This window comes from Natator depressus, chromosome 6, assembly GCF_965152275.1.
Source record: "Natator depressus isolate rNatDep1 chromosome 6, rNatDep2.hap1, whole genome shotgun sequence".
NCBI classification, from domain to species: domain Eukaryota; kingdom Metazoa; phylum Chordata; order Testudines; family Cheloniidae; genus Natator; species Natator depressus.
The window spans coordinates 62,606,301-62,633,869 of NC_134239.1; the positions used below are offsets into that span (position 1 = coordinate 62,606,301).

At 43.4% G+C, this 27,569-nt stretch overlaps 1 protein-coding gene across 4 annotated transcripts in view; it reads right to left on the reverse strand.

The window, feature by feature from the left end:
- Positions 1-781: 781 nt before the first annotated feature.
- The window catches only part of PLEKHH1 (pleckstrin homology, MyTH4 and FERM domain containing H1), an 82,491-nt gene continuing 55,703 nt past the window's right edge, over positions 782-27,569 (reverse strand). For all 4 annotated transcript variants that reach the window (XM_074955514.1, XM_074955512.1, XM_074955510.1 and 1 more), the window contains 15 exons: positions 27,148-27,228; positions 25,846-26,025; positions 25,306-25,414; positions 24,009-24,121; positions 22,036-22,212; positions 20,942-21,039; positions 19,003-19,180; positions 18,702-18,857; positions 17,918-18,018; positions 15,851-15,992; positions 13,985-14,127; positions 8,335-8,464; positions 5,406-5,492; positions 4,674-4,820; positions 782-4,331 (listed from right to left, as the gene is read on the reverse strand). In XM_074955514.1, coding sequence (XP_074811615.1) covers positions 4,137-4,331; positions 4,674-4,820; positions 5,406-5,492; positions 8,335-8,464; positions 13,985-14,127; positions 15,851-15,992; positions 17,918-18,018; positions 18,702-18,857; positions 19,003-19,180; positions 20,942-21,039; positions 22,036-22,212; positions 24,009-24,121; positions 25,306-25,414; positions 25,846-26,025; positions 27,148-27,228 — 2,037 coding nt within the window. In that variant the 3' untranslated portion in view covers positions 782-4,136. The remainder of the gene's footprint in view (positions 4,332-4,673; positions 4,821-5,405; positions 5,493-8,334; positions 8,465-13,984; positions 14,128-15,850; positions 15,993-17,917; positions 18,019-18,701; positions 18,858-19,002; positions 19,181-20,941; positions 21,040-22,035; positions 22,213-24,008; positions 24,122-25,305; positions 25,415-25,845; positions 26,026-27,147; positions 27,229-27,569) is intronic.

Below are 27,569 nucleotides of genomic sequence, written 5' to 3' on the forward strand. Positions count from 1 at the left end.
TGAGTAGGGACTCACATGACTAGCAGGACTATGTAAGAAGTAGCCCGTGGTTCAGTGAGAGAGGGGAATGAAGGTATGAGGTGGGGTGGTTTCTCCTTGGTCGTAGGCCTCAGGAGACAGCCAGGTCACAGGGTAGAAGAGAGCTGGGAAAAGACATGCGAGAGATCTAGGGACAGGATAGAGAGAGACCCTGAGGAGGGGCATTGCCAGAAGGAAGTAGCCTGGGCAGGATAGTGCAGAGGGATGTTGAAGAGAGTTGATGCTCAATTAGGGGGTCCAGGCTGGGACTTTCAGTGACAGTGAGAGGAAGCCTTCTGTCTATGGTTCTGTGCCAGCAAGGCAAATAGACTGTTGAGCCCAGGAAGATGGTAGAAGAAGACCTATGGGTGAAGATACTATGTGGCCCTGTGAGGGTGCCCACTGAGTGAACAGGAAGAACTACCTAGTCTGAGGAATGCTGGAAAGTTGTTTTTTAATGCCAGAAGGGGTGGAGTTCTTGTGGCTTACCTGGAGGCCTAAGTCACCTCAGTGACCCCAAGCACTAAGAGCTGGAGGCCCACCAGAGAGAAACAGTGGGTCGGAAAGGGAAAGTTGAAGCAGGTGCATGCCCAGAAGGCAAGGGAAGTACGGCCATCTTTTTAACATGCCTACTTAAATCCAGGCTGGTTTTGTCTTCTAAAAGATTGTCACAATTTGACATCAAACTGCTGCTGAAATGCTGATTATGATATAATGAAACAAACACAGCTTGAGTCACTGACAACTGCATTTTATTAAGAACAAAAAAACCTCACAGTATCTCACAGTTATCCTTTTACATAAAGCACAGCAGTTAGGCTTCTGTTATTCAGTATCTCATTCTACACTTTAGAAAATGTCCAGTCATTGCCAAGAGTGTTGATGAAAATAAAAAATTAAATTCTCTATCAAGGAATCAAAAAAATAGTTAAGCTAGCTACACAGTTTTCTGAAGTCAGGTAAGCTATAAATAAGAGGTATATGGTGGCATTCACCAAAGTGGGGGTGTTCCCTGAAATGCTCAAGTATTGATTGATGAATGCTCACAAGATCTAATGCCTAAAGGAACAACATGCCATGCTGTAGAGTTTAAAGTGCAGTTATGGTCAGAAAAATGACAGTAAAAATGGCCCGCTTCTTACTCAATTTCTCTGCTTCCTGTGTGTGAGTCAAATTGTTAATATAACAAGCGTTACTCCCATAGGGCTTTGTGCATCATTAACACAAGTAACAGCTCAATTCGGACTGAGGAATCTTTGTTGCTGGTGATAACGTAAGAGGCAGAAGGGCCAGCTGGATTCTCATATCCCAGGGGAGGATTGCAGTGCAGGCAATTGGAAAAAAAAACACCATTTGACTCAAATTGGCACATTTGTACTGGGATTACAGAGAGAGAATAGATACCAGAGACCACAACGTCAAGATATGTAGTCACTTTTTTGACTATATCTGCAACTTTTAAAAGGCTAAAAATCAAAACTTTGTCAAAATTATTCTTTGACTCAGAAAACCCACAGCTCATCTCAATAGTGTGATGGGAAAGTCCCCGAACACATGAGAACTGGGTAAATTACAGTATATGCAAATCAGGTCTCCAGGATTTATCAGCTTCAACCTGCTGTTTCTGGCACATTAACTTTCACCAGCCCACCAGCCTTTCTATATTTTAGAGCCCTAAAAGGATTCTGTCAAGAAATTGCTTAGAATCATACAAGATAATTTTCCCAGTTCCATGCTCTTCACTATTTGTGCCTAATTAGTCATTGGAAGCTTGAAATTGAAACCTGTTTTCTTTCTGTAATGTCCTCGTTGTATACACTGGCTTGTTGTTGTAAGGTTGCTTGTAGTGTGCTGGGTTGTATACACTGGTTTGCAGGGTTGCTGATGGGCACGAGATTAAGCACATTGACAATAACAAAACAGTTTGCTCATTCTGAATGCTGGGCTGGAAGAACTGGTTTGTTACTGTAGAACTGCTCATGGGGACTGGATTCTTTTGGTGCGGTGCCCATGTCAGCTAGGCAGTGCACATAGTTTGTTATAGGTTGTTCGTGGGTGCTGGGGAGATGACAATTTAAATTTTTTTAAAGCTTTTTAGAAAGTTAGAAGATTGATGAGCACAGTATAAAAACCTAGCTAGGTAGATTTGTGTGTCTTTGAAGAATAATTTAAAAAACCTATGTGAAACCTCTACAAAAAATTTCACATTTTGGCCCTTCTGACTTTGACAGAGTCCCTTTGGGACTGGTGAAACAGCACTAGTTAGGAAGGCCTGAAGGACAGTATTTGGGAATATATTTGCTAGCCACTTTCCCTTGCCCTTATGGTATGGTGGAAGCTGGGGTGTGGAAGTAACTGCACCTATGAAATTAGTGTGGTCTAGCTATTTCTAAAAACTACACCAGTTGCTGGAAGACATTATAAATACAAAACTCATTTGCCTTGCCATCCAATTCATAGAGATCACGTGCAGTAATGTTATACAGTAGTGAACACATCCTGAAATACATACAATATAGTGGTGAACACCAAGATTCTTTGAAAGCGTGTGTCTGGCAGGGGACTGTGCATGATAAATACAGCCCTGTGGTGGAGACCTAGCTTTTTGTCTATTATATAGACCAGCCTGGCATTCCATGGTACCTCAGTCCTGCAGGAGTAAGGACATCGTCAGACATCTGTTCCAGTCCTATTCACTCTTTACTAAGTTCTCAAAATGCAGAGATGTTGCCACATTTCTGCCCTAATTTTACTAAAGCAAAATTGCCCTGGCCTTTGTTTTAAAGTAGTACTAAACTCTCCTCCTTTACTCTCCCTTTTCTCTATAATATGCTCTCTTCAAAGATAGACTGTGACATTTCTTTGCTTGTCAGCTTAGCTTCCTTTCATCTAGTCAACTTTATTTTTTCCCTATGTCTTTCTTAGACTACAGGTCAATACAGGCTCAGGACTGCATCAGCTTTTGAATCTGAGCACCAATCACATTGATGTGTCAGCACAGCTGTGGGGTTAAGTTCACTTGTAGTCTTGGTTTGCATGCATATTCAGCAGCACAGTACAAAATATTGTAGGTCATACAGAAAGACTGGTTATTTTAACTTGTTTTGGGGTTGGCAATAGTGAATTTAAACACCACCGGAAAGTCTTTGGAACATGGAGGACATTCACCACCAGAGCATAGGGTTAATGTTGTACCTAAACTACATGATAGGGTCACCGTAAAGCTCCATTATATTACTCTTTACACTCTGGTAATTGTCCTGTTTTGGTGCATGTATTTTCTGATCCAGGAATATAAAACTTGTCATACTGGCTGTATTCATTATGAAGTATCCTTGCAGAAGGCTCATACCACAGTTCTCATCACTGTGTATTATGCTTGAAACACACAAAAGTCAAAGTCCATTGCCCAAGTTGCTTACAGTCTAATTCAGGTGAAGGACAGGTAAGTTAATGATTCAAAAGTGAAGTGGACATACAGGATTTGTCAGGAGACGAATGGTAAAAAGATACTGAAAAGGGATGTGTTAAGGATACAAGAGAGCTCACGAGGAGTGCAAGAAGTGGGAGACAGTTTCTAGGCGTAGGGGATGGTGACCTGAGACAAGGTGCAAAGCCCAGAATGGAAAGGGGCACACTTAGAAGAGCAGCTTGAACATGACATGGAAGTAGGATTGCCAACCCTCCAGGATTGTCCTGGAGTCTCAAGGAATTAAAGATTAATCTTTAATTAAAGCTTACATCATGTGATAAAAACTCCAAGAACATGTCCAACCAAAACTGACAACCCTACGATGGAAGGAGTGCAAAAGCTAGTGAAGAGATTCAGAGGGAGTGACGTGATTGGAGCAGCAAGAAGGGAAGATGACCTTAGCCACAATGTTTAGGATAGCATGTAGCAGAGAGAGGAAATGTGGACAGACCCCAAAATCTAGTCTTTAGAAAAGAAAGGATATTACCTCTAAACATACTTCATACCACACTAAGGAGAGAGAACTGGAGTCTGCATTAAAACAGGATACATAAACAGCAAAATCACGGCAGTCCTCAACTCAAAATTGGGCAGCTTGCAAAAAAACCCAAAACCACTAAAGCCCAAAGGCACTGAGAACAAGCACTCAGAGCAGTGTAGGCCCCTTGGTAGTACGGGGCATGGAAGGAAAGAAACACTGGCTTTGAGTCTCCCAGAGCTTTTTAGTTGGCGTTGTGCTCAGAGGCGAGATGATGTTCAGAGAAGGAGGTGCAGGAGACAGGAGGGGAGTCAGTGCACAGTAGTTAATATAGCTGGCAATTAGAAGAGTCACCTCAACAATCTGTGGGAGAAAGAAAATGATTAACGGTAGATCAGTTAGAGGGAAAATGCACTTTGGTTTCCAGCACCCATGTGCAGAGAAATTGCTGAGCATGGCAATGTCTGAAAGCTGAGTTGCTCTATTTAGGGCTGAGCGAATACATTTAGGGCTGGGTTGAATGGATCAATCAGTTTGAGGCCCACGCCCATAAGGGGCTTCCCAGGTTGAAAGCAGAGGAGGGTTAGTGCAGAAAGGAAAGGAACTATTCCTTTGGAAATACACCAAAGGCCTAGCAGGTTTTAATACACAGTTTTTCTGCTGCCAGGTGGAAGGGACCTATTTTGGTGTTTGTCTTATACCCACCTTTGGAGCTGCCATTCTGAAAAGTAGTTTTTCAGTGCTGTTTTTCCCAGAACTCCTATCCTTCCCCTGACTGACTACAATCATGAAGTCATCCCGACAGCCTCCAAAGGTCAGCACAGACGGGTATGCATAAGATAGCCTTAAGTGCTGCAGACAATGGAGAGAAAGTTCAATCAGCAACTAGATTCTTTTAAAAGAAAAAAGTTTCCCCAAAGAGTACTCTTGTTATTTGCTTAGGCAACATCAGATTCCCAGTAATGAAAACAGCTGTAAGCAGCTCTGCTGCGCTGAACAGAATGTAGACATACTGTTAATAGTCCAAATTTACACCCCTGTTTGGGATTTAGCTTTATTGGTAATTCAGAAAACAAAGAAACATCTGAGCCTAAGCTTGATCCCCGTATTAGGCTGTTCCTAAGATTTCCCTGCAAGCCCGGTGCCTAGCTGCCTCTGAGAGAGATAGTCCAACCGTTTTAATAGCCTGGTTGGAATTAACAAATTGCATCTGCCACTCTGACTCAGCAGTAATGACCCTGTATCTTTATGCACGGTTCAAATACAGAAAACCTTTTCCATCTCTAACTTCTGTGTGTCAAATCCTGGTCCCATTTGAAGTCAATAGAAGTTTACCATTGATTTTAGTGATTCAGGATTTTACTCTGAGTCAAGATTGTGGGAATGTGCTTCTGCAGGGATGAAGTTATTTTTCTTAATCAACATGCTTCACCATACCATAGTGTTGTAATCCAGTATGCTAATGCCATCTTCATTCACAGCTATCCAAACTGGACAATCTTCCAAGGGAGAAGGAAGGACAGGCTGGGGAAATAATAAATAACTTATATAGGTATTTATACAGCAGCGCAAAAATAAGATATTTCCACCATATTTCTTGGGTATTGAGGACAAGCTAGCAGGGAACTGAGATTCCTGTACATTAGCTAGCCTGACTGAATTTATTTAACTTGCAATAGCTACTTCATCATTGCATATATCTTGTAGAACTGATCCCAGTGACTGATATAATCTTGTTCATGAGAATAGTTCACCTCCATGGTTTTAAAATGTGTTTTCTTTTAAAAATTAAACTAAGTCAGCATACTGAAAACTGAATGTAATGCTGGTCCAAGATGCCAGTTTGACAGTCATAGTCTATTCAGGTTCTTGTGTTGCTTCCATCACCATGGGGTCTGAGGCTGACATCCTTTGTTCTTCCACAGAACAGGTACACTGTGGGCAGCAGCAATGCAGGTGTCCCTACACGGTCTTCTGTCAGTGTGCTTCAGTCCTGTCCTCAAGTAACAGGGTACTGCAGCTCAGTGTCCTAGGCCGATATTGCCAAGAAGCCAATTAGTGCCAGTTGTGGGGGTATCCTAAGAACTAGACTCAGATTACCAATGCATTTTACCTAGGCCATCAGAAAGCAATGGTCACTGTCAAACAAGGCTATATCTGAGCCAGTGATTTAGATGAGAAAAACTCTCTAGCCTATTAGCAATCCCCTGAGCCATCCAGTGCCTCCACAGTCATTTCCTGTATACAGTATTTATAACATGCCAGAAATCCTGGGGGAGGTGGCAAATCTATGTCCATCAGAGAATTCCAGCCAGAGGGACAATGGTGTTTAGAATTTATTTTGTGTGAGATGTGTTACTGAGCCTTGACATGGACTGAGGATATCCAGGGACTAGAGTTTCCTGAGAAGGAAACTCTATGCTTTAAATTAAGCAACTCAGAACTGCTAATTATTTGACGTGAGTTGTGCTCATGTGTGAAGGTTTTTATCTCATCAGAATGAAGTCTGTTTTATCAAAGACAATTCAGATTGTTTGGTAAACACAGGAGACACTGTGTTGTGCATTATTGTTATGGCTAATGCCACTGATTTGTCATGGGACTCTGTGCTGTGTTATTGTTATGGCTAATTCATAGTTCTGGCAGTGTAACTATCAGAAAGGTGTCAAACAGATTGTTCTTTAAACTCTGGATGGAATTATTGTATCTTCTGCTTTTCAACCCCACTGACTCCAAATGCTTGTGATCTTTCCTGCTTTTACTGGTGACAGCCACTGAGTTTAAGGAAGCCTGCATGCTCTCTGAACTCGAAGGAAACTTCCAGTTTAACTGCACACAAGGGCAGTACTTTTACTTTAAGATTTTATTTCAGAAAGTCAAGTACTTTGATTGCAAAGCAAGAGATCAAAGGATCACAACTACTATCTGCAATTAAGAGCATGTCTACACTATGGAGACTATACTGGCATGGTAGGTTGGCATGGGGTTTTTCTGTCAGTGTAGGAACATCACCTCCCTGAACAAAATTAGCTGTATTGACAGAAGTCCTCTTCCACTGACCTCACTATGTATATACAGGGTTTCATGTCGGCATGGCTGTGTCAGTCAGGGCTGTGGTTTTTTGCACATTTCTGACATGGCTATACCAATATAACTTTCCTGTGTAGACCTGGCCTTAGGGTATGTCTACACTGCAGGAAGGTCTGATTGCTGCACATGTAGACATGCCCAAGCTAGCTCACTAAAAATAACAGTGAAGCTGTGGGAGCACTAGCTAGCCATTGTAGTATAAGCCTGCCTTGTACCCTGGGTACCAATTTGGGTGCCTAGCCCATGCTGCCAGCTGTGCTGCTGCAGCTTCACTGCTATTTTTAGCGAGTTAGCTTGATCTGAGCTAGCTCAGGCATGACTATGCATGTAGCGATCACACCTGACAACTGCAGTGTAAACATACCTTAATATGGGAGGATGTAATAGACTAGGTCTCTAAGTTTAGGATGGTTGAAAGGTTAGAACAAACTGCTGGAAGCCAGGACTCCTGGGTTCTGTTCCTGGCTGTGCCACTGATGTGATTCTTGGAAAGTGAACTTAGCCAATCTGTGCTTCAGTTTCTCTCTTTGTACAGTAGGGATAGTAATACTGTTTGCCTTCCTCACATGAGAACAGGGATTGTTGCACAGTGCTACCTACAGAACTGAAACATCGGTTCTCTCCATTTACATGTCACTAGCTACAGGGTATGATTTACAGAGGTTTTTTCTTTTTTCTCCTCTGGTAAATACTTAAGGAATACTATTTTTTAAACTATGTTTGCTCTTGTCATCAAAGGCACAGTATTGATCCATAAGGATTTGTCTATACAAACACACAGTTTGCAGCAAGCTGGCATGTAAATCTGGCCTGCACGAGCCTGCTGCGTACTAAGTGTCCGTGTAGACCCTGCTGCTACGCGGTAAGGAACTTTTATGGTGTCGCAGCAGGGTTCATGTAGACAATTAGTGCCTGACAGGCTAGTGGAGGGGAGATTTACACTCCAGCCTGCCACAAACTAAGTTTGGTAGACAAGTTCTGACTCCTAAGAGCTTCAGTGTGTAATTTGTGGCACTCTAGCAACCCCTAGTGTCTCTAAAACATATTTGTCTTCTCTATTCCGTCTAAACAGATGGGAAACTAAATACAGCTTGGTCAGCCAGATGGAATGGTATGGAAAGTGCTGTACCTCTAAATAACTTCCAAAGGTGGGGAGAACGGGTTCCCCATGAGGTATGAGCTCTTTTAGCAAAGACTGTAATAGTAGCTGAGCTGAACAAGTTTAACTTGGGGGTAAAGAAACAAAGTACTCCAGCAAGAAGCCACTTGTGATTACCTTCGCAGCAAATACCTTGGCTCCAAAGAGAGGCCATTTCCGGGCCACTGTCAAATAAATTCTAATGCATTCTAGTGGAGAGCATCCCTGCAGCATCATCCACTTTGTAGCCAGCCAGTCAGCCAGCCACCTGTGGGAATCCAAATTACATTATAACATTTGCTCATGTCTTCAAATAACTTATTATAAAAATAATGTTACATTTATACAGTGTTTTTCATCTTGAAAGGCTGAAACTTTTAAGGTTTTAAGGTCTTTTAAACTACTGTAGGCAGAGCTGCTAGCACCACCTATTATTTAAGTTGCCCAAGACATCCTATGGTAAGATCTTATTCAGTTGTTCATAAGTTTGTCAGACTTTAACCATTTGGGCTGAAGTTTTCCATGCTGGGCATCTGCCTCAGGCTGAATCTTTTTGGAAAATTTTAGCCAAATGGTTCAGTCATCTAGGAGAAGGAGGCAAGGGGAAAATACATTATCTCGTCCAGGTTAAAAAAAATCTGGTGACCTTTTCTTTTTAAAGCTCCAGCGACCCCATGCTTTGGAGCAGGGATTTGAAATTTGGCAGGGGAGTAGCCTCCGTGTTAAGGCTCTGCTTTTACACATCTCCATGAAAATCTACCCAGATTTGGTCAAGTCATAAATACACGCTCAGAGACTTCTTCAATTCTAGTCACTAAACGCTCTGAAGATTTCATCTTCAGTGAGCATGCTCGAGTATCTCACAGCTCCAAAGTACAACCAGGCTGCACATACACCATCCTCACAGAGAACGTGAGTGTGCTCCATACCGTCACAGCTCCTATATGGGACTAAAGTGTGCATGTGCCATCCTCACTGAGCATGCTCTAGGCCAGGACCAGACTTTTCCTGTAATTGCTGCTTCAGGGTGCTCTGAGCCAGGATGGAGCTGAGCACTGGAAATGAGAGCAGGGAAACTGTTTCTCCTGTGCTCTCAATGACTCCCCTGCTGACGCCCAGGCACTGTGGAGGAGGAAGCTGTCAGATTTGAATATAGAGGGGACAAAAGCCATGCCAGAGGGGTAGGAAAGGATTTGATTGGGACAAGGAGTGTGATGAGACTGGAAGAGGTAAGGAGATAAACTGTGACACTAGGGGCTAGAGGAAGGATGACTGGGACTGGCTGGGCATTTGAGCAAGGAGCCTGGGATTGGGTGGAGGCAAGGAAAACTGGAACTTGTTGGGCAAGGAGACTAAGACTAGGAGCCAGGGGGAGATTGGGACCCAGTAAGTGAAATGGATCAGATGACTTGGAGCCAGTTGGCTGGGGAGGGGACACTGAGATTGAAAAAGGAGCTGGGGGGACTCTGATTGGCTGGATAAGGAATGTGGGACTAGGAACCAGTGTTTGGGGGAAGAACAGAGCAGGGGGAGGAGAGACAGATCTGAGAAGTAGTTGGAGTGCAGGGGGAGAACTAGGACTGTCTGGGTAAAGAGACTGGGATGAGCCAGGGAGACGGTAAACGGGGCAATGAGTAGGGGAGGGGAAGTGGAGATCAGGACTGTGCAGGGGATGAGACTGGAACTGGGAGCCAGATTGAGGGAAGGGGGAGTGGGAACTGGGACTGGCTGGGCAAGGAGACTGAGATTGGGAGTCAGGGGGAGATTGGGACTTGAAGAGTGAGCCTGGAGGGGGAAACTAGATCCATCTGTGCAAGGAGACAGGGCCTGGGATGAGAAGTCTGAGGAGTAGAGACTGGCACAGGGTAGGCACGGAGGATACGCCTGGGACAAGGAGACGGGGTGAGGAAAAGACAGGACTGGACTCGGGACAGATTGGAAGGGATGAGGCAGAAGGAGTCAAGCTTGTGGGAGAAGAGGCAGAAGTCTGTGCCCACTAGAGCACACTCCCTTCCAGAGGCTAGAATGGAAACCAAAGATTCTGAGTCTCACTATTCCCCTGCTGTCAGCAAATATCTGTGATAACCACTGGTAAAGGGTGTGTCTCAGTCTCCTCTAGTGCTGGTCCTGTAGGATAACACCTACTGTTGCTAACAGTTACTCCATTAGCTCCAGTGGCAGAGGTCTGTGCTGTGGATCTAAAGGTTCCAACCCTGCTGATGAACCATGTGGGTGTCAGTATGATGCTGGATGATGGAATTTCTGTATATTCAGTTTGGTTTATTTAAAACCTAGGAAATTACACATTAAAAAACGACATTAGAAGAACATTACTAAGGTTGCAAAGTCAAGCAATCAAAAGTTAGGAGATGCCAGAATTAAGGTTGTCTGTGCAACCTTAATTTGGCCCTCTTGTGCATATGCAATATGATACAATCTTTAATTATATGTCAGTATTTTTTCCACAGGACCCCTGCCTCCTTCAGTGCAGAGGAAGGAACTGCTGTGGGCATTGATCAGGATTTTGTTGTGAAGGAGGCTGATGTCTGTAGGACTCCTGTGTCTTTTGTTGCAGAAATTGGAAGATCTATGGCAGTGGTGGGCAACCTGCAGCCCACAGGCCACACGCAGGCCATCAGGGTAATCCACTGGCAGGCTGCCGGAGAGTTTGTTTACCTTTGCGCGGCCGCCCGCAGCTCCCAGTGGCTGCCGTTTGCCGTTCCTGGCCGAAGGGAGCTGCGGGAAGCAGTGGCCAGCATGTCCCTGCAGCCTGAGCTGCTTCCCGCAGCTCCCATTGGCTGGGAACGGTGAACCGCAGCCACTGGGAGCTGCGGGCAGCCATGCAAATGTAAACAAACTATCTAGTGGCCCGCCAGCGGATTACCCTGATGGGCCAAGTTGCCCACTACTGATCTATGGTGAATGAGGCAGGGAATTGCAGGAAGAGAAAGGATGATCTCATAGTTAAGGCAGGTGAATGTTGCCCTGGACAACTGGATTCTATTCCTGCCTCTTCCACAGAGTTCCTGTGTGAATATTAATTGTTATTATTATTTTATTTATTATTATAGCAGCACTTAGGAGCCCCTGTCATGGACCAGGACCCCACTGTTCTCGGAGCTGTACAAACAGAACACAAAGAGTCCCTGTGCCTGGTCAGCTGACTTTAGTTAGGTTTAAAAGAGGCATTTGGGCCTGCGGAAAGAGAGATTGAGTGAGAAAGGGAGACCTGGTGAGTCAGAGCTAGAAAACTCCAGGAAGCAGGTGCAGTGGACTGCCAAATTCCCCTCAGAGGGGAAGCAGTGGGAGACTGAGTGGTAAATGGGAAAAATCCCCTGGGAATAAAATCCCAGAGTGACCTGAAGAACTGTAATCTATAAAAATAATTTCTATTAAATTAAAAAACACATTAAGCTGTTTGCTGTCAAATTTTAAAGAACATAAATCTACTGACCTGGTGCAAGTCACTAGCTAAAGCACCTGGAACCAGTTTGTTGAAGTGCTAACCCAGCTTTGACAACCTTCCGCAGGTACAGCAAGAATATTTCATTTATTTCAGTTTGTTCAATGAGTTCAGTTCAATGACTCTTTCACTGAAACTTATGAAACTGACTGGAAGTTGGAAAAAGCAGGAAAGCTTGTTTTCCTCTTCCAATCTATGAATAAAATCTAACTGTGAGAGGATGAGATCTATTAATTCTAAAATTTTAAGGGACATGTGACCAACAACAATCAGTTCAATTCACTAATTACAGACAATACTTTCTTTGTTTAATAAATTAGTTGGTTTTAAATGCAAAACATATTTTGATAAATTTACTTTTTTCTTCTGTATCCAGCCAATTTAAGATTGTTTTTATTAGTTAAATAAACTGATTTTAAAATGCTGTTTTTGTGCATTTAATTGAATTTCAGTTTCCATCCAAAAGCAACTTGACACAAATCACAAGTATAAAAACTAATTTAGTAAATAAGAAATGCATAATTCCCCATTTTCTAACATAATAAAGTAAAAATTAAGAATCTGAATAAGTGTATGTTAAGCTATGTAGTTGCTTAAATAAATGTGTATAGCTGTATCCTGGTTAGCAAAAGAATCACCACATTTAGTGTAAAGGCTATATTTAGTTACAAATCAACATGTTTGAATAGTTATCAACCTGTCAGAATCAACCTTTCTTTAGGAAAGTAACTGAAGTGCAAATGCAAAACAAGATTAAAATTCTCGATTTAAATCAACGTTTTCTGCTTCCTGATCTAAATCACTTTCATTTAACTCAGTCCACCTTGGAAGAAATTAACAATTCTGTCTTCAGAACAGGGTTTGAATAGTGAGCAGTAAATGTGGCCTGGGGCCACACAATGTGGAGAAAATATAATAGAGTAGCTGCTCATTGATTGTACACTGAACGAGGCAGGGATCCTGTGGGGAGGAATAGTATGCATATGCACCAGGGGGCTGAACTAAGACAACCTTAATTCTGGCATTTTCTAACTGTTGAGTGCTTGACTTTGCAACCTTAATAATGTTCCTTTAACTGCCTGTGTAAAATATAGGGATCACTTCACCCACCGCAGAAGTGCAGCCCCTTCTGTAACAAAAGCACATCAGTTTAGCAGTGCAAAGCAATACTGCACAGCAATTCAGGATAGGGAGTGATGGAGAACGGAAACAGTGGAAATGTATAGTCTCAGAGGATCTATGTTGGAAGCTCCCACACCTTAACTGAAGGGGTGATGTTGTTGAATTTTTAACAAAGGTTTCCTTTTTTCAAAATGTTAGTCAGTGAAGTTAGCGATTTGGTAGGATCTTATGCCATGGTTGTGCAGGAGATAAAGAGGTTCTTTGCTTCCACATTATTATTGTATTGTGATAATTTCTAGGAGCCCCAGTCACTGACCAGAACCCCATTGTGCTAGGAACTGTGCAACAGTATCTGCAAAATCTCAGATAGTAGCTTTCTTCCATGTGGTAGAAGCCTGTCTAACCCAGGCTGTCTTCTCCCAAGGAGAAACCATTTCTCAGGTGCATACCTTAGTACCATCACCACCTGTCACTTCACAGTTAGACAGTGGTAAAGTTAAGCAGCATGTCTTGCTATGAGAATATGAAATCTGCACCAGTTCATTCCCAGGTAGAGTTAATATATTAGTTCTGATCAATAAAGCCCTTAAAAGACTTAGGACCTCCCTATCTCGGAGATTGCCTTGCTTCCCCGACAACATAGCTGAGATCAGTGGAGGCCCCTGAGCTAGAGCTCAGTTGGTACAGATGTGGATTCTTTTTTAAAAAGTGATGCTTAGACTTCAGAATTCACTCTCTCATGGTCCAAAGAAGCCCAGATTTGTTGGACTTTAGGGCATACTTCAAAGCCCATCTATTTGGCCAGACATTTGGAGAGAGTTGTGGTTTGGGGGGAGTTCAGGTAGGGCATGGCTTTTGATTTGGGGCATATCAGGATTGTTGGAGCCAAGGTGGGTAACACAGGTTTTTTAGACTGGCTTCCTTTGTGCGTAGAAGGGTGGCTTGTTTGCGAATGCTGTTTTAGTCTAGGTTGGCTTGTATATCAACTTTCAAGGGCATCTATTGCCTGGGATCTGAGTTCTTTTTATACTTATATGTTGAACTCAAAATAAATTTGTGTATTTAACTTCTCTTGACAGTTTCTCTTTAAACTTTCTTTCTAAATAAGAAAAGGAATGGATGTATTATGAAGTAGCAAGTGGTCTATTTTTTTTCCCCACAGCAAAATTTTATATAACCGAACAAGGCCCATTTTAGTCTCACCTGAGATGCTCAGGGGTAATGTTTTGTTTGTAGCATTTGGGATAGAATTTGTCCAAGACCTGTTGGAGAAGATGTTGCATTTTGGACTGTGGTGTCCCCCCAGGGCTTGAAGATACTGGTCGATCCAAGTCTCCATATTCCACCTGCACCAGAATGTTAAAGGGTTTTGGTTTATATCACAGTGAAAAATGACAAGGTCTTGCATCAATATCCTTTCCATACAGAGCAAGTGACTCTTAGGGATAGGCCTGCCCAGGAAATTTCTTAAGTCTGTGGAGGGTGCAACAAGATTTGGGCCAGCCACTCTGTGTGCCAGAAAACTGAACTCTGTGTATTGCTATTTTTTTTCCCATTGGCCAATTAAAAAAACAGCTTATTTGTAAACTGCATAGGCAAGATTACCCAGTCTGCTGCAGTGCAAAATTGCTAAAGGTACATGGGGAAGATTTCTCCCCGCTTAGGGGAACTCTGCTGGAAGAAAGGGCTCCGCTCCTTCCAGTGCCAGCTGTTCCCCATAATCCCCAGCAAGATCCCCAGGGATCTTAAAAGCCTGGGCTGGGTGGAGAGGGGATTCCCCCACTGGGATAAGGTCTCAGATGGATCTTATGCCAATGGCACAAATTAAAGCTATTCCTTACAACTTTCACTTATTCTAGAGCTGACTGAGTGATGATCAGGGTTCCACAACTGGTTCCCTGCATCACCCCCATCTCCACTGCACTCAAGCTCTGCTTGAACAAGGTGGAGAGCCTCTCCTCCTCCTCCTGTGTCTAAGAAATGTCCTTTTCAGGATACTTTTCCCTGATTGGCTTAGTGAACAGACTCATCATTTGCTTGAGCCAATACAGCAGGCCAGTTAAAGTCCAATAAGACAACTGTCCTGTCTACTACAACACCACTTGCCACACAATGTGAATAAATCCACAGTGGTAATATGGTACATGTAACTTACATATGGAGGCCTAATTTAGGACCTTGCCAGATGCTTTTCCTGAGTGAGGTTCTAGGCTGTTAGCAGTATAACAGGGAGGGCTCAGACCATTAGGCTAAGATCAGAACAGTGATATTTTAATAGGCTGTGCAGAGCTGTTTTGAGGCTTTCCCAGGCTGGCTGTGTTTTCCTCAAGCTCTTGCTAGAATAGAATTCCTTTGAGGGAATGATGGATGCACACATGCAATCAAAGCAGTAAACATCATCAATGACTGTCTTCCTGCAGGAGCACCTGCAACAGATTATCTTATCCCCTCTTTTTGTATTAAGACCATTGCACATGGATAACACTGCTTCTTAGCTTAGTTTCAGTTTTTCACTGTTTATGGTGAATAATTTACTTGAGTGATGTTGGTTTGGCATGACATGACTCATTCTGTGTGTGAGCAGTTTGATAAGAAACACCATCTCTGTTGTAGCAGCCCAATTGCTTAATTGAGGAAATGCAATGTACAGCTTGGCTGATGTGCAGCCCAACTAACTGGGCAACAGGACTTACACTTACAATAGAGCACATGAAAGTGGCAGAGTCATTGTAGCATGTGGGGAAAGGGGTGTGAATTTTCTCCTATCCTTCTGCCCCAGGTTCTTTATAGAACAGAAATAAACAGTGACGAAAGATCACCACCAGATACCACGTCTTTGTCTTGGACAGTCCAAAACAAAGCCTAAAGAGATGGTTTCCCTAGCGCAGGGTTTCTCAAACTGGGGGTTGTGACCCTCAGGGGGTCGCAAGGTTTTTATGTGGGGTTGGGGGGGAGGGTCATGAGCTGTCAGCCTCCATTCCCAAACCCCGCTTCGCCTCCAGCATTTATAATAGTGTTAAATGTAAAAAAAAAGAGTTAATCCCACAACACACTGGGCTGGTTGCTCACCTGAGCCATCAAAGCCACCATTTCCAGAGCCAGCTCCTTATTGACAGGGAACCTCCCACTGGCTATTTCACTGCTGACCTGGAAGGCCAGCAGCAACCGCTCTCTATCTGTCTCACCTTTTGCCTGGTTTCGAAAATACAATCTAAAAAGGAGAGAAATGCAGGAGAAAAGGTACCAGGCACTAGCTGCGAACACAGTTGAAATAGCCATTATTTTCAAAGTGAGTTTTGTGCATTAGAAAGGAGTTGTACTGAGAGCCCTGAAGACTAAAGCCCTCTGTTCATGGACAAGGAGAATAGCTTTTGAAGCCATTCCAGTCTGTGAGCCATCCATTTACTGAAAGTGTCTAGTTAGCTTAGCAATATTTTATAAAACTGGGGGAAGAGATTCCCTTCTGTCAAGTACAGACATGGATGGTATTTATTAGATGGCCTTTAACTCCTCCACCTATCACAGAATCCAGATCTAGCTCTGACGAAGCTACAAAGAGAGTATTGCACGAACCTGTCGTTCCATTCCCTTACTTGTGTATGGGTGCCGATACAGAAAACCTTGATATTTAAATTCTTCAGTTCCTAAGGAGGGCTTACTTTTGCTAGCAGTGTGGAACCCTTCAAAAGGATGTCATCACCTCACCCTCACTCACAGACAGCTCTCCATTGGCTCCCTATTCCTTTCAGGGTCCACTTCAGAAATGCCCTTCTTATGTATGAAGCCCACCATGAACTCAGTGCAGCTCTCCCTATGGATCTGTCTCCTACTTCCCAACTGTCCCATCTCATCTAGCATCTCTCCATTGTCATACAAGAGCCTCCTCCTGTGCAGCTCCTGCCATTTAGAACAGGCTTTCTGTATTTTCTTGTCCCAATGACTTAGTTTCATTGCAAAGCTCAGGCAGCCTACATTTCCCCCCCAGCAACATAGACCTATGCTTTTTCAATTCTCTCTTGCTCTTATGTAGTATGTATTATTTAATTTTGTTTCAGGATCCAGCCTGTATGGATGGAGCTACACAAAACTTTAGTTATACTGTATCTAGCTTTTATTTGGTTCCAAGTCTGTTATAACTTTCACAGTGTATTGATTTGATCTTTCGCCCATATACCCCTTCCCATACATTTGGGAATGGAATGCAGCCAGACTAAGGGTTTGTCTACACAGGGAATTTGTCTACACAGGGAATTTTTCTGGGATAGCTATTCCTGATTAACTCCGTGTGTGGATACTTTTATTCCAGAATACGAGTGTTTTATTGAAAATTAACTCCATGTGTGGACACACATATTCTGGAATAAGAGTGAATTAAAAATTGATTAAGCTAATCAGGAATAGTTAATGTGCTTATTATTATTTATTTGTATTATAGAATCCACAAGCCCCAGTAATGGACCAGAACTCTATTATGCTAGGTGCTGTACAAACACAGAACATACAAAGCCCCAAAGAGCTTACAATTTAAGTATAAGACAAAAGATGGAGACAGACAGATGGGGAGAATACAAGGAAACAATGAGACCATATAGGTCAGGACATCAGCTGCCTAACTAGTGTCAGTTTTTTTGTAGGCCTCCCAACAAAGCAGAGTTTTGAGGATGGATTTAATGTGGATAATGAGTTAGTTTTGCACATGTTTATGGGGAGTTTCTCCCAAATACGAGAGACAGCGTGAGGATGCTTGTTTTAAAACTTTGTGGTGATGAAGGCTGATGTCATAGGCCAATTAAACATGGGAACTGACTTTTCAATACTGAATGAAAAATGATATGGTAGGGATGGGTCATGAAGAGCCTTGAAAGTAAAGACAAGTAGCTTTACATTATTCTGGATTAGTTTTCATGTGTAGACAACCCTAAGCAAGTTCTGCCAGTTCTAACAGTATTGTAAAAAGTTATAGGCCCTGTAGGTGGATCTCTGCTCTCAATATTTAACGATGACTCCCTCAAATTACTCAGACCTGAGGAAGAGCTCTGTGTAGCTCGAAAACTTGTCTCTCTCACCAACAGAAGATGCTCCAATAAAAGATATTACCTCACCCAAGTTGTGTCTCTCTCAAACTATGCACAATACCTGCTTTTATAGGTCAGCTTCACTATTCTTGTGCTACCTTCATATTTCCCAGGATGCAGTTCTTTCAAGGCTTGTTCCCATTTTGAAATAACATCACAGATCTGTAAAGAGATCACAGAGAGACAAGCTGACTCAAGTCTTAAATGAAAAGTAAGCAAACAAACTTTGTGGGGTTTGGGTATGGAAAGGAGAGAATGGATCAAGAACACATTCGGCCAGAAAATCACATATAATTCCACCATACCTTTTTTTCTTATAGACAACACATGATAATTAGAGTTACAGACATACTTGCTGACAGGAATTTTGAAAAAAATGACCAAAAATAATTGAAACTGGTGTGATTATATGGTGTTATTTTGACAAATAAAATATGCAGAATTTTTCAGAATTTGAAAATATTGTGTGCAGAATTTTTAATTTTTTGGTGCAGAATTCCCCAGGAGTTACTGGCTGCACTGTTGTCAATGGAAAGTTAGGGCATATTCAGTAACATGGCAGGAAGTACCTGGTACCTTCATCAAGAGATGGTATGTGTGTATTTATCAATTCAGTCACTGAGTTTGAACTAGATGTACCTGGCATCCCACAACACAACAGGAACTTGTCTTGACTAGCATCTATAAGTGTAATGTTAAATCGTGCTAGCTAGCTCATTCTGACTAACACCATGTAACACTCTAGTCAAGACAAGGCAAGTTCTACTTCTGCTAAGAAACTCAAGGCTCCTTACTAGGCTTTAACTCTTGCTTTGCCTTTATTAGACTAGTGGGGAGGGAATTACCTTCACATTGCCCTGCAGGCAGTGTTCCAGATCCCTGCCAGAAGGATCATCTGTAAAGAGGGAAAACCCAATGTGGGATGGTTTCCTCATTCCTGTCTCCTGGTTCAGTCGCTGGAGGAATTCATTCACAGTTGAGGAACCATCAAAACCCACGACCTGAAATGGAACAGGAGATTAAAGTAATTAAATAAGTCTATCTTGAGGGACAGAACTAGCCACAAGTGGCGAAAGAATGTAAACACCAGCAAAAGCCCAGTGTAGGACTCAATTACCTGAGAGGTACCCAGTGCCCATGTCTTACCTGGTAGGTTCCATTCATGAAGTGCACTGGAATGCTGAAGGGGAGTGAATGGTGGAAGGGATTCCGCAACAAAATGGACACAATCTCCATTCGCGAAGGCTTGGCTTCCCGTTCTCCAGTGTGCAACGTGCGCTCCACAGATCTCTGACAGTAGATGGCATACTTGCCTATTTCACTCCTAATCCCAGGGTGAGAGCGTGACAACACAAACACATGCTTTGGATACACTTATTGTGCCCATTACCATTTCCTCTCCCCGGCATCTTGCTCAAGTGAAAATGTGTGTATTTGCAAATGTCCTTATTCACCTCTACAGAGTTGGAGATTAGATTTGATTCAGATAAACAAAGATGAGTTAGGATTGAGATCCAAACCTCTTCAGTCTGCAAAACAAGGCTAGATGCTAGATTCTCTTTTAAGATTTATAGAATTTTCTGCTTCCACCTATTGAGATCTGGGAACGGGTGGGCACAAGTTCGCCCGTGTCTAAAGATCCCTCTCCCAGTCGAAGGGTGGGAGCAGCTGAACCCGGGACTCAAATAATTCCAGGGGACAACTACGAAGAAAACAGGGACAGGAGTGAGGTCATAGGACCATTATCAAGGAACCGGAGGGTGACACCAAGCAGAAAACCCTGGACAGCGCCCACTGTTCCTCAAAAGTGTCTAGGGAACCAGCAGATGCTGCCCAGAGGAACTCTGCCCAGATACGTGATTGAAGAGAGGAACGGAAGTAGACCCCAGAGTCACAGAGCACCTCCCCACCCAGCATCCTCCTCCTGGTTTAATAAATGGCCACTTTAGCCAATGCCAGGAGGAGCTTGATGAGGAGGTCCTGCTACTTTGTGGGGCCATGGTCAGGGTGTGCATAAATCAGGAAACGTGGGGAAAAATTCAGACAGAACCTTAGGAGAAGGTTCTGGAGGAGCCGGAAAAAGGGCTGCAACCTGGCGCACTCTAAATAGACGTGCTCCAGAGTCTCCCTCACTCCACAAAAAGGGCAAGTGTTCGGAATAGGGGTTAACCACGCCAAGTACACGCCCATGCTCACGGCTCCATGAAGGAGCCGCCAGCTGATATCCCTGGCAGGCCGTGGAACATCAGCGAGAAAGATTATACAGACTCTTTCAAATCCCAGGAGAGTTTTGATTTGAGTTTTTGACAAAGGTTGTATCTAAGCCTGTGTTTGAAATGACACAGCTGTTTACCCACGTTTAGTCTTCATATAGCAATAAACCACAACAGGGTGTGCATTACCTGGCCACTGATACATGCCCTAAGAGTATAGGGAGACTAAAGGCTGAAGTCCAAGCTCCTTAAACTACCCAAGAAATCTATTAACGGACAACTAACGTACACCCCAGGATGGCTTATTGCTGTTAAAGAAGCTCTTGTTTGTTTCCATCGCTTGCATGTTTTCTTGTTGGTATGTTTGTGGCGGGGAGTGCAGGGGAGGTTAGAGTGTTATGCAACATAACCTTCCACTCTGAAACATAATTCCTACTAAAAGGTTAAAAGGGTAGGGAGAAGGTGATGGAAGGTCCTGTTTGGTCTTATCTCTTTGGAATTCAGTTTGGGTTTGTTAACCCAGGAACCCCCCTTAATTTTTTTTTTTTATTTGCGCTCCCCCCCAGCCTCTTTTCCTGTCCCCCCAGAAGCCCTGCTAACCTTTCAGAAGCATTTATACTCACTGTTTTTTATAAACAGTCATATGGACTAGGAAACATTCCCACTAAAAAGTGGGTCAAAAGTGATTGAAAGATGGCTTCTGAACAAGGACAGCCTGGCACCTTGGAGAAGGCTTATGTCATCTCCATCCCCAACTCAACTTTGCATGGGTCAGTCATAAATTAGCCTTACTGTACTACAATCCTGTAGTTGATACAGAAAGGAATGGAGGCAACATAGCCAGTGAAAGAAGAAGATGGCATGCTATTTACCTGGGGTCTGCATGCCGCTGCAGGTGTTGTTTGATATACCAGAGGAAGTGGTGCTGAGGAAGAAAGAGAGGAGCACACAAAGCCAGGAGCTGCCAGCACTGTGAAGAGAAACGGGCCATCAGCAAACTAAGGTATAATCAGTCCTCTCTGCTCTTGTTGCCAGGTACCCATGTGCAAGACACTCGGGCCAAGAATTTGAAGAGTGACTAGGATTTTTGGGTGCTTCCATTTTTTGGGTGTGCAACTTGAGATGCTTTAAAGGGGCCTGATTTTCAGAGGCAGGTGCTCAGCACTTTCTGAACATCAGGCCTCTTTGACATCTCAAATTGGGCACCCAAAAATTCAGGCACCACAAATCAGTTGTCACTTTTCAAAATCTTGGCCACTGTAACTAGAGCTGTGAGAATAGTTCCCAACTACTAATTCAGTAAATTTTGCTTTTTTATTGTCTGCAAACAGATCACAAAACTCTCAGAATTACTCATTATTTCAAATTATTCATAAATTTCTCCTGCTGGTCATTCTTGCTCTCTACATGATTTGAACTGGGAATATTACAATCAAGAATCCAATAGACACTTTGGCTCAGATCCACAAAAATATTTAGGATCCCAACTTCTACTGAAATCAATGGAAGTTAGGGACCTAAATACCTACGGGGATCTGGGTCTTTGAGTTGTAATGGATGCAGGCAGCTAACTTAATAAGCGCATCACAAAATTCAAAATGCACATTCAAGTGTAATAATTAGCCAACAGGATACAAAGCATGATTAAGTCACAATTAGACATGGAACCAATACCCTGTGACTTAGGTAACTATTCAGCGCAACACAAACTGAATTTTGCAACTGAACAGTATTTGGAATTTGCTTTTGGTGAATAGTTGAGCATTCAACCTAAACATGCTTTTGCAAGTAAATTGCATTACTCAGTACTTTTTTTTTTTTCCTTTGCGCATCACATTTCAGATTATTTTTGCCCCCACAATCCTTGAAATGTTTAAGGTGACTAGTCTTTTATGGGGACTAGACCTAATGCTAATTATTCAAAATATGGAAGCTTGCAGCCTGGAAGTGGCCAAGCGAAGCTCACCTGAATGACTGAGTGGTTCTGGGGCTGCCGGCAGCTAGTCTGTTTAACCAGTTGGCAGTAGATTTCATTCTGTAGCTCAGTATGTGTCAGACAGACTTGCAATGCTGTCTGTGCAAGTGACACATGGTAATCAATAGATGGAGCCTCCACAGGGACATTGATGAACAGCTGACAGGACTACAAAAAAGGGAAATTAGCATGTGCGGTAATAATAATACTTCACTTTTCCCCCACAGCACCTTCCAGCTCCAGTATGGCTCAGAGGGGAAATGAATTCTACAGAGTGTCACAGCACATCAGTGGTAGAAACAGGGAGAAAATCCAGATCTCCTGACTTCCAAGCCTATGCTTTAACCTCTACTAGACCAAGCTTCTCTCATACAAACTTTCTCTCCTTGCCCTATATGCTTCATATACAGACTGCTCCTTAAGTAGCCCATCCTTTGTAGCATGTGCAGAAAGCTACAATCATGCAACATTACACAGCAAGAAAAACCAGGAACAGAATCCCTGACTTCCAGCCCACTGTTCTAGCCATTAGACTATACTACTGCTCCATCCCTGTTACAATTGGGGTCTAGGAATGATGCTAACCACAGGGGAGTTCAGATTACCCCATTATTATAAAAGGCATCTTGGTCACACTAATAAATCTGCCACTGGGCTTCATAGCTTGGCAAACCAAGGGTGCTACAAATTTATGGTAAAATACTCAGAGACGTATCAGGGGGTAGTTTGTCTGTATCCACAAAAACAACAAGGAGTCCGGTGGCACCTTAAAGACTAACAGATTTATGTGAGTAAAATACCCACTTCTTATCTGAAGAAGTGCGTTTTTTACCCACGAAAGCTTATGCCCAAATAAATCTGTTAGTCTTTAAGGTGCCACTGGACTCCTTGTTGTTTTTACTCAGAGAAGGTGCCTTTATAAATGATAAAATACTGCAACAGTAATGACCCCAAACACTACAAGTGAGACTACTGTAAGATACAGAGTTTCAGACTATTCCTGTACCATATTGTAGGATTCTTTTATAAAAATCTATTATCCCATTTTGTAGAAGGGAAAACAGAGGCACAGAGGTTAAGGAACTTTCCCACTCTCACAGGGCGAGTGAGTGATAGAGCCATGATTAGAATTCATTAGTCCTGAGTCAGTCCACTGCACTAACCCCCAAACACAACTTTCTATTGTATCTCTCGTGTCATTGAACGCAGTTGTTTTTAAGAACCCTCTCCACTGCTACCTGCTCCCCTCAGCAATCCTCTAATCCCATCCTTGCTTTCTAGTCTTAGGGCTTGTCTACGCTTAAAATGCTGCAGCTGCGCCGCTGTAGTGCTTCTGTGCAGACACTACTTATGCCAACGGGAGGTTTCTGGTAATCCTCCTCTCCGAGAGGGTAGCTACGTCAACAGGATAATTCTCCTGTTGACCTAGCCCTGTCTACACTGGGGGTTAGACCGGTTTAACTGTGGATTTTTCACACCCCTGAGCGACGTAGTTATACCGACCTAATTTCCCTAGTGTAGACCAGGCCTTAATGTTGGCATTAATGTTTTCAGGGCCCAAAGCGGAGGGAGAGATGTGGAAATCAGGTGATGAGTTGCCTACCCGAGGTACCCTGGCTGGAAGGCACTAGGGAGTCTGACAATAAGTTGTTTCCTCTCTTTCCAGTGCTGCTATTGGAGAAGAAGATAGACAAGTCCTGCAATTCAGAAGCTGGCTCTGAGATACCTGCTCCCCCACTCCGCCCCCCCCCCCCCAAAAGTGAGGGTCCAAGTGGTTCTCTGCATAGAATAAAATACATCTGGTAGACAGATTGGCCTTTTTTATTACAATTGACACATTAGCCCCATCTGTGCCAACAGTAGGGGCAAACAAAGCCGCAGTAAATGTCTTGCACAGAGCTTACCCCTCCCTTAAGATAATTGAGTAGAACATCTGAAATCTTTTATACTGGTTCTTTGAATACCTTGAAGAGCTTGAGGGCTTCTGTCTGCAGCGCCTCTGATGGCAGAGTAGTGAGGGAGGTGTGCAGTCCATCCTTACTGTAGCACAGCATGGGGTGTTTCCACAAAGGAGATTCTGGGTGGCAGATGAGGTAAAAACATGCAACCTCAGAAACGTAGCAGTGTAAGTTTGGTACAAGGTGAGACAGACTCTCCCAGCAAAATCTCCCATGCAGAGCCTCCTCAGATCTCTGCAGAAAAAAAACCTGGCCCAACTAGCAAGCAATTAGGGCAAGCAGCATTATATTGGGCCACGTTAATCCTTGGTGTCACTCTATTGACTCCAGTGAAGCCATGACACTAACAGTGGCCAAGTAGCTATGAATGCCAGCAAGTAATGCCAGATGGCTCCAGAGAGCAGCCCTGCAATTTGCTACCAGGCCATCTGAGAGCTTCAAACAGGCTGGACTGTGGTGGGAAGCAGCTCAATTTGTTGATGCACATGAGAGACCGATTCTGTGAAACAGACACACACTATCGGGATCTTTATCAGTGGAAGCTATTATGGCACATTCATCAAAGCTCAGAGACAGTTTTATGTCTATATGTGGGTGTGCAGGAGAGAGTATGCGCATATTCAGGGGTGTGAGAGTGTATGTGTGCATGCATGTTGGCACTAGTACGCGTGGTATGTGTACCTCAGAATGTGTGCAGGTGGTATGTGTGAACATGTCTACATGGAGATGAGTGAGTAAATAGATGTGTATGTATGTGTGAGACAGTATATGCATGTCTGTGGGAATGAATGTATGTGGCTGTGAGTGTATATCCAGGGATATGTCGGTGTGGATGCACACATACATACATACATGGAGAGCTAAGTGTGTGTGTGTGTGTGTGTATGTGTGTGTTTGAGAAACAGTATATGTGCATGCAACCATGATACATGGGTAAGTGAAACTCAAGGCAAACAGTGCCAGGGAGTCAGAGATTCAGACTTTTGTCTTTTAAGTTCTTATTTATTAAGAACATTCCAGATTTGGATCAACTTTCTGTGCTCAGTATTTACTATAGTTTGATCTGCAATGTAAGAGGCGCTGCAGATCCTTTGATAAATTAATTGACAGAGTAGGTTCACTGTAGTGCCTGAGTCCTTTGCTGAAGTGCAACTGTCTAATTAGAGGTGAAAGATACCCTATCCCATTACTGATCTATCGAGCCATTCCCTCTACTCTTCTGTGGCTGTATTCAAACCAGTGACAGAGATAACTATTCCGCACCCTTTCCCACTATGGAAAGATATTTTGGGGTTTTACTTACGTGGGTCTCCCTCTGCATCCAGTAATTTTCCAATTAGCTGTTCATATGCTGTGCCCACCTTGGCACTGCTGCTGCCTGCTGCTACTGTCAGATGGTACAGCCACGTATCCTGGGGATAAAGGAGAGAACAGCATGAAAAGAACAGGTGATGCTGGAAACCCAGGACATTTCACTGTCATCTTTATAGATGACCAGCCATCAAGGTGCCAAAAGCGAAGGGTCACCATTAAAGGTAAATATGTTTCTCTCTTACACACACACACACACACACACACACACTTTGGTGGGGTTTGGAAATCTTGGTATCCTGAGCCCTCAGCTGCAGAGAGGGCAGCAAAAATGAAAAATAAATAGAAGGGAAAAGAAAATCATTAAACCAGACTCAAAATCTCAACCCGCCTGTTGGGGTTGAGTTTGGGAAAACTTTTAAGTTGGATCTTATTTTATCCAAACTGGTTTAATCATCTGTATTTTCCACTCACTGGTGCCAAGTTATACCAGCATTACATATCCCTGCTCTCCAAAGACACCAGCTCATACCTTCTCGTGTTTGGTACCAATGAGTAAGTAGGTGGGACTCTGATCTTGCGGGTGAATCACCAGGGTGTAATGGGATGAGAGGAGACCCCCTGCAGTGGCTTCATAATCTTCATCTGAGTCACAGGAACGGTCCACCTCCTCCACCTTTGATTTGCGTATGTGCAAATGCCCCAGAGGACACTGGGAAAAGGAAACGTACTAAGATAAGTATGCTGTCTCTGTGTAGAGAAGATGGAGAAAAAGAAGAAACTGAAACCAGGAAACCCTGGTCAGATTGCTGGGAGTGCTAGAAAATGCAAGAACTAAACTATAAAATTCTATGTTCAAATAGTTGGTTTTAAAGTGATAGTATCATTTTGCATTTCTGTAGCACCTCTCCCCCTTCATGAGCCTAAAGTACTTTACAAACTATGGCCCCAATCCTATTCCCATTATTATTATTGTATTGTACTAGCACTAGAATCCCAGTCAGGAATTAGAGCCCTTATCACTTGGTGACTGGACCCTTTAAGGAGCAGGGTCCAGTGCACATGCGACTCATCAGCTGCCTTCTAATTGGGTTTAAATGAAGGCACCTGGGCTGTAGGGGAAGGGCAGCACAGGTGAGAACTGCCTGATAGCAGGCTGAGATTCAGAGAAGGGCAGGTGAGAACTGCCTGAGGAGAAAAAGGGAGCCCCCAGGAGAAGCAGAGGAGAGCTGTACAGAGACCCTGGGGGAAGAGCAAAAGGTGAAGAATGTTGTTAATGAGGTCTGGGCAGAGGTGGGCGGAGCCCCTGCGGAGTTACAAGAGAGCTTGTACAGAGGCCTTAGGAACCAGGGGAAGACTCAGCCTGATTAAGGGAATCTGAGCCTGAAACATGAGGGTGGATGCTGAAGGGTGAGTTGCAGGGGTAGGACTCACATGGGTAGGGAGGCCTGGATGAGTGGAATGCTCCGGGAAGCTCTCTTGCAGCAGGTCTTAGTGGAGGGCTGTGGGAAGTTGAGCCCAGAACAAGGACTTGCCATTCCCTGAGCAGGGGTAGGACTCGCAGGCACAAAGACAAAGGAAGTGAGAGAGAGAGAGACAAGTGGAGCAATCTGGGAGACAGCAGGAATCCACTTTGTTAGTTATGTCTCTTTGGTATTTTTAAAGACTATTAATATATTTGTATTTATAGTAGGAGGTGTAGACATTTTTGCAGAGTGGGAGGTACTAGTTGGGGCTGAAGTGAGGGAGAGGATGGGATTGTTGGAGTAAGAAGGGACAGTAGGTAAAGGAAGATAGAAACTACATGAGACATAGCAGAAGGAACACAAAGTACCTTGTCCTCATTATTTCGATAGTAGTAAAAGTTTTTCCCAATCAGTGCACACCAAACCAACTTAGAGTGACCATGCTTCACCTACAGGAAGGACAAAGGAATGAAAGATTTTAACCTAGGAATTGGATCCTAGTGCAATGCCAGCAGTGGTTTTTGGGATTTTTTTCTTCCCATTCAAATCTCTTGTTGGAAGGTTCTCTACACTAGCTAGTCTGAGCTAGTGTAAACTATCCTTCATTTGTGATTCCCTGCAAAGATGCAGGGAAACATTTTCAAAAGCACCTAAGCCAGTTAAATGCTTTTGAAAATGGAATGTAGGTGCCTAAGTAATTGAGGGTATGTCTAGACTGCACAGAAAACCGTGTTGCGCTGAGTCTGAGCCCAGGTCAAATGACTTGGGCTCGGGCTGCAGGGCTAAAAAT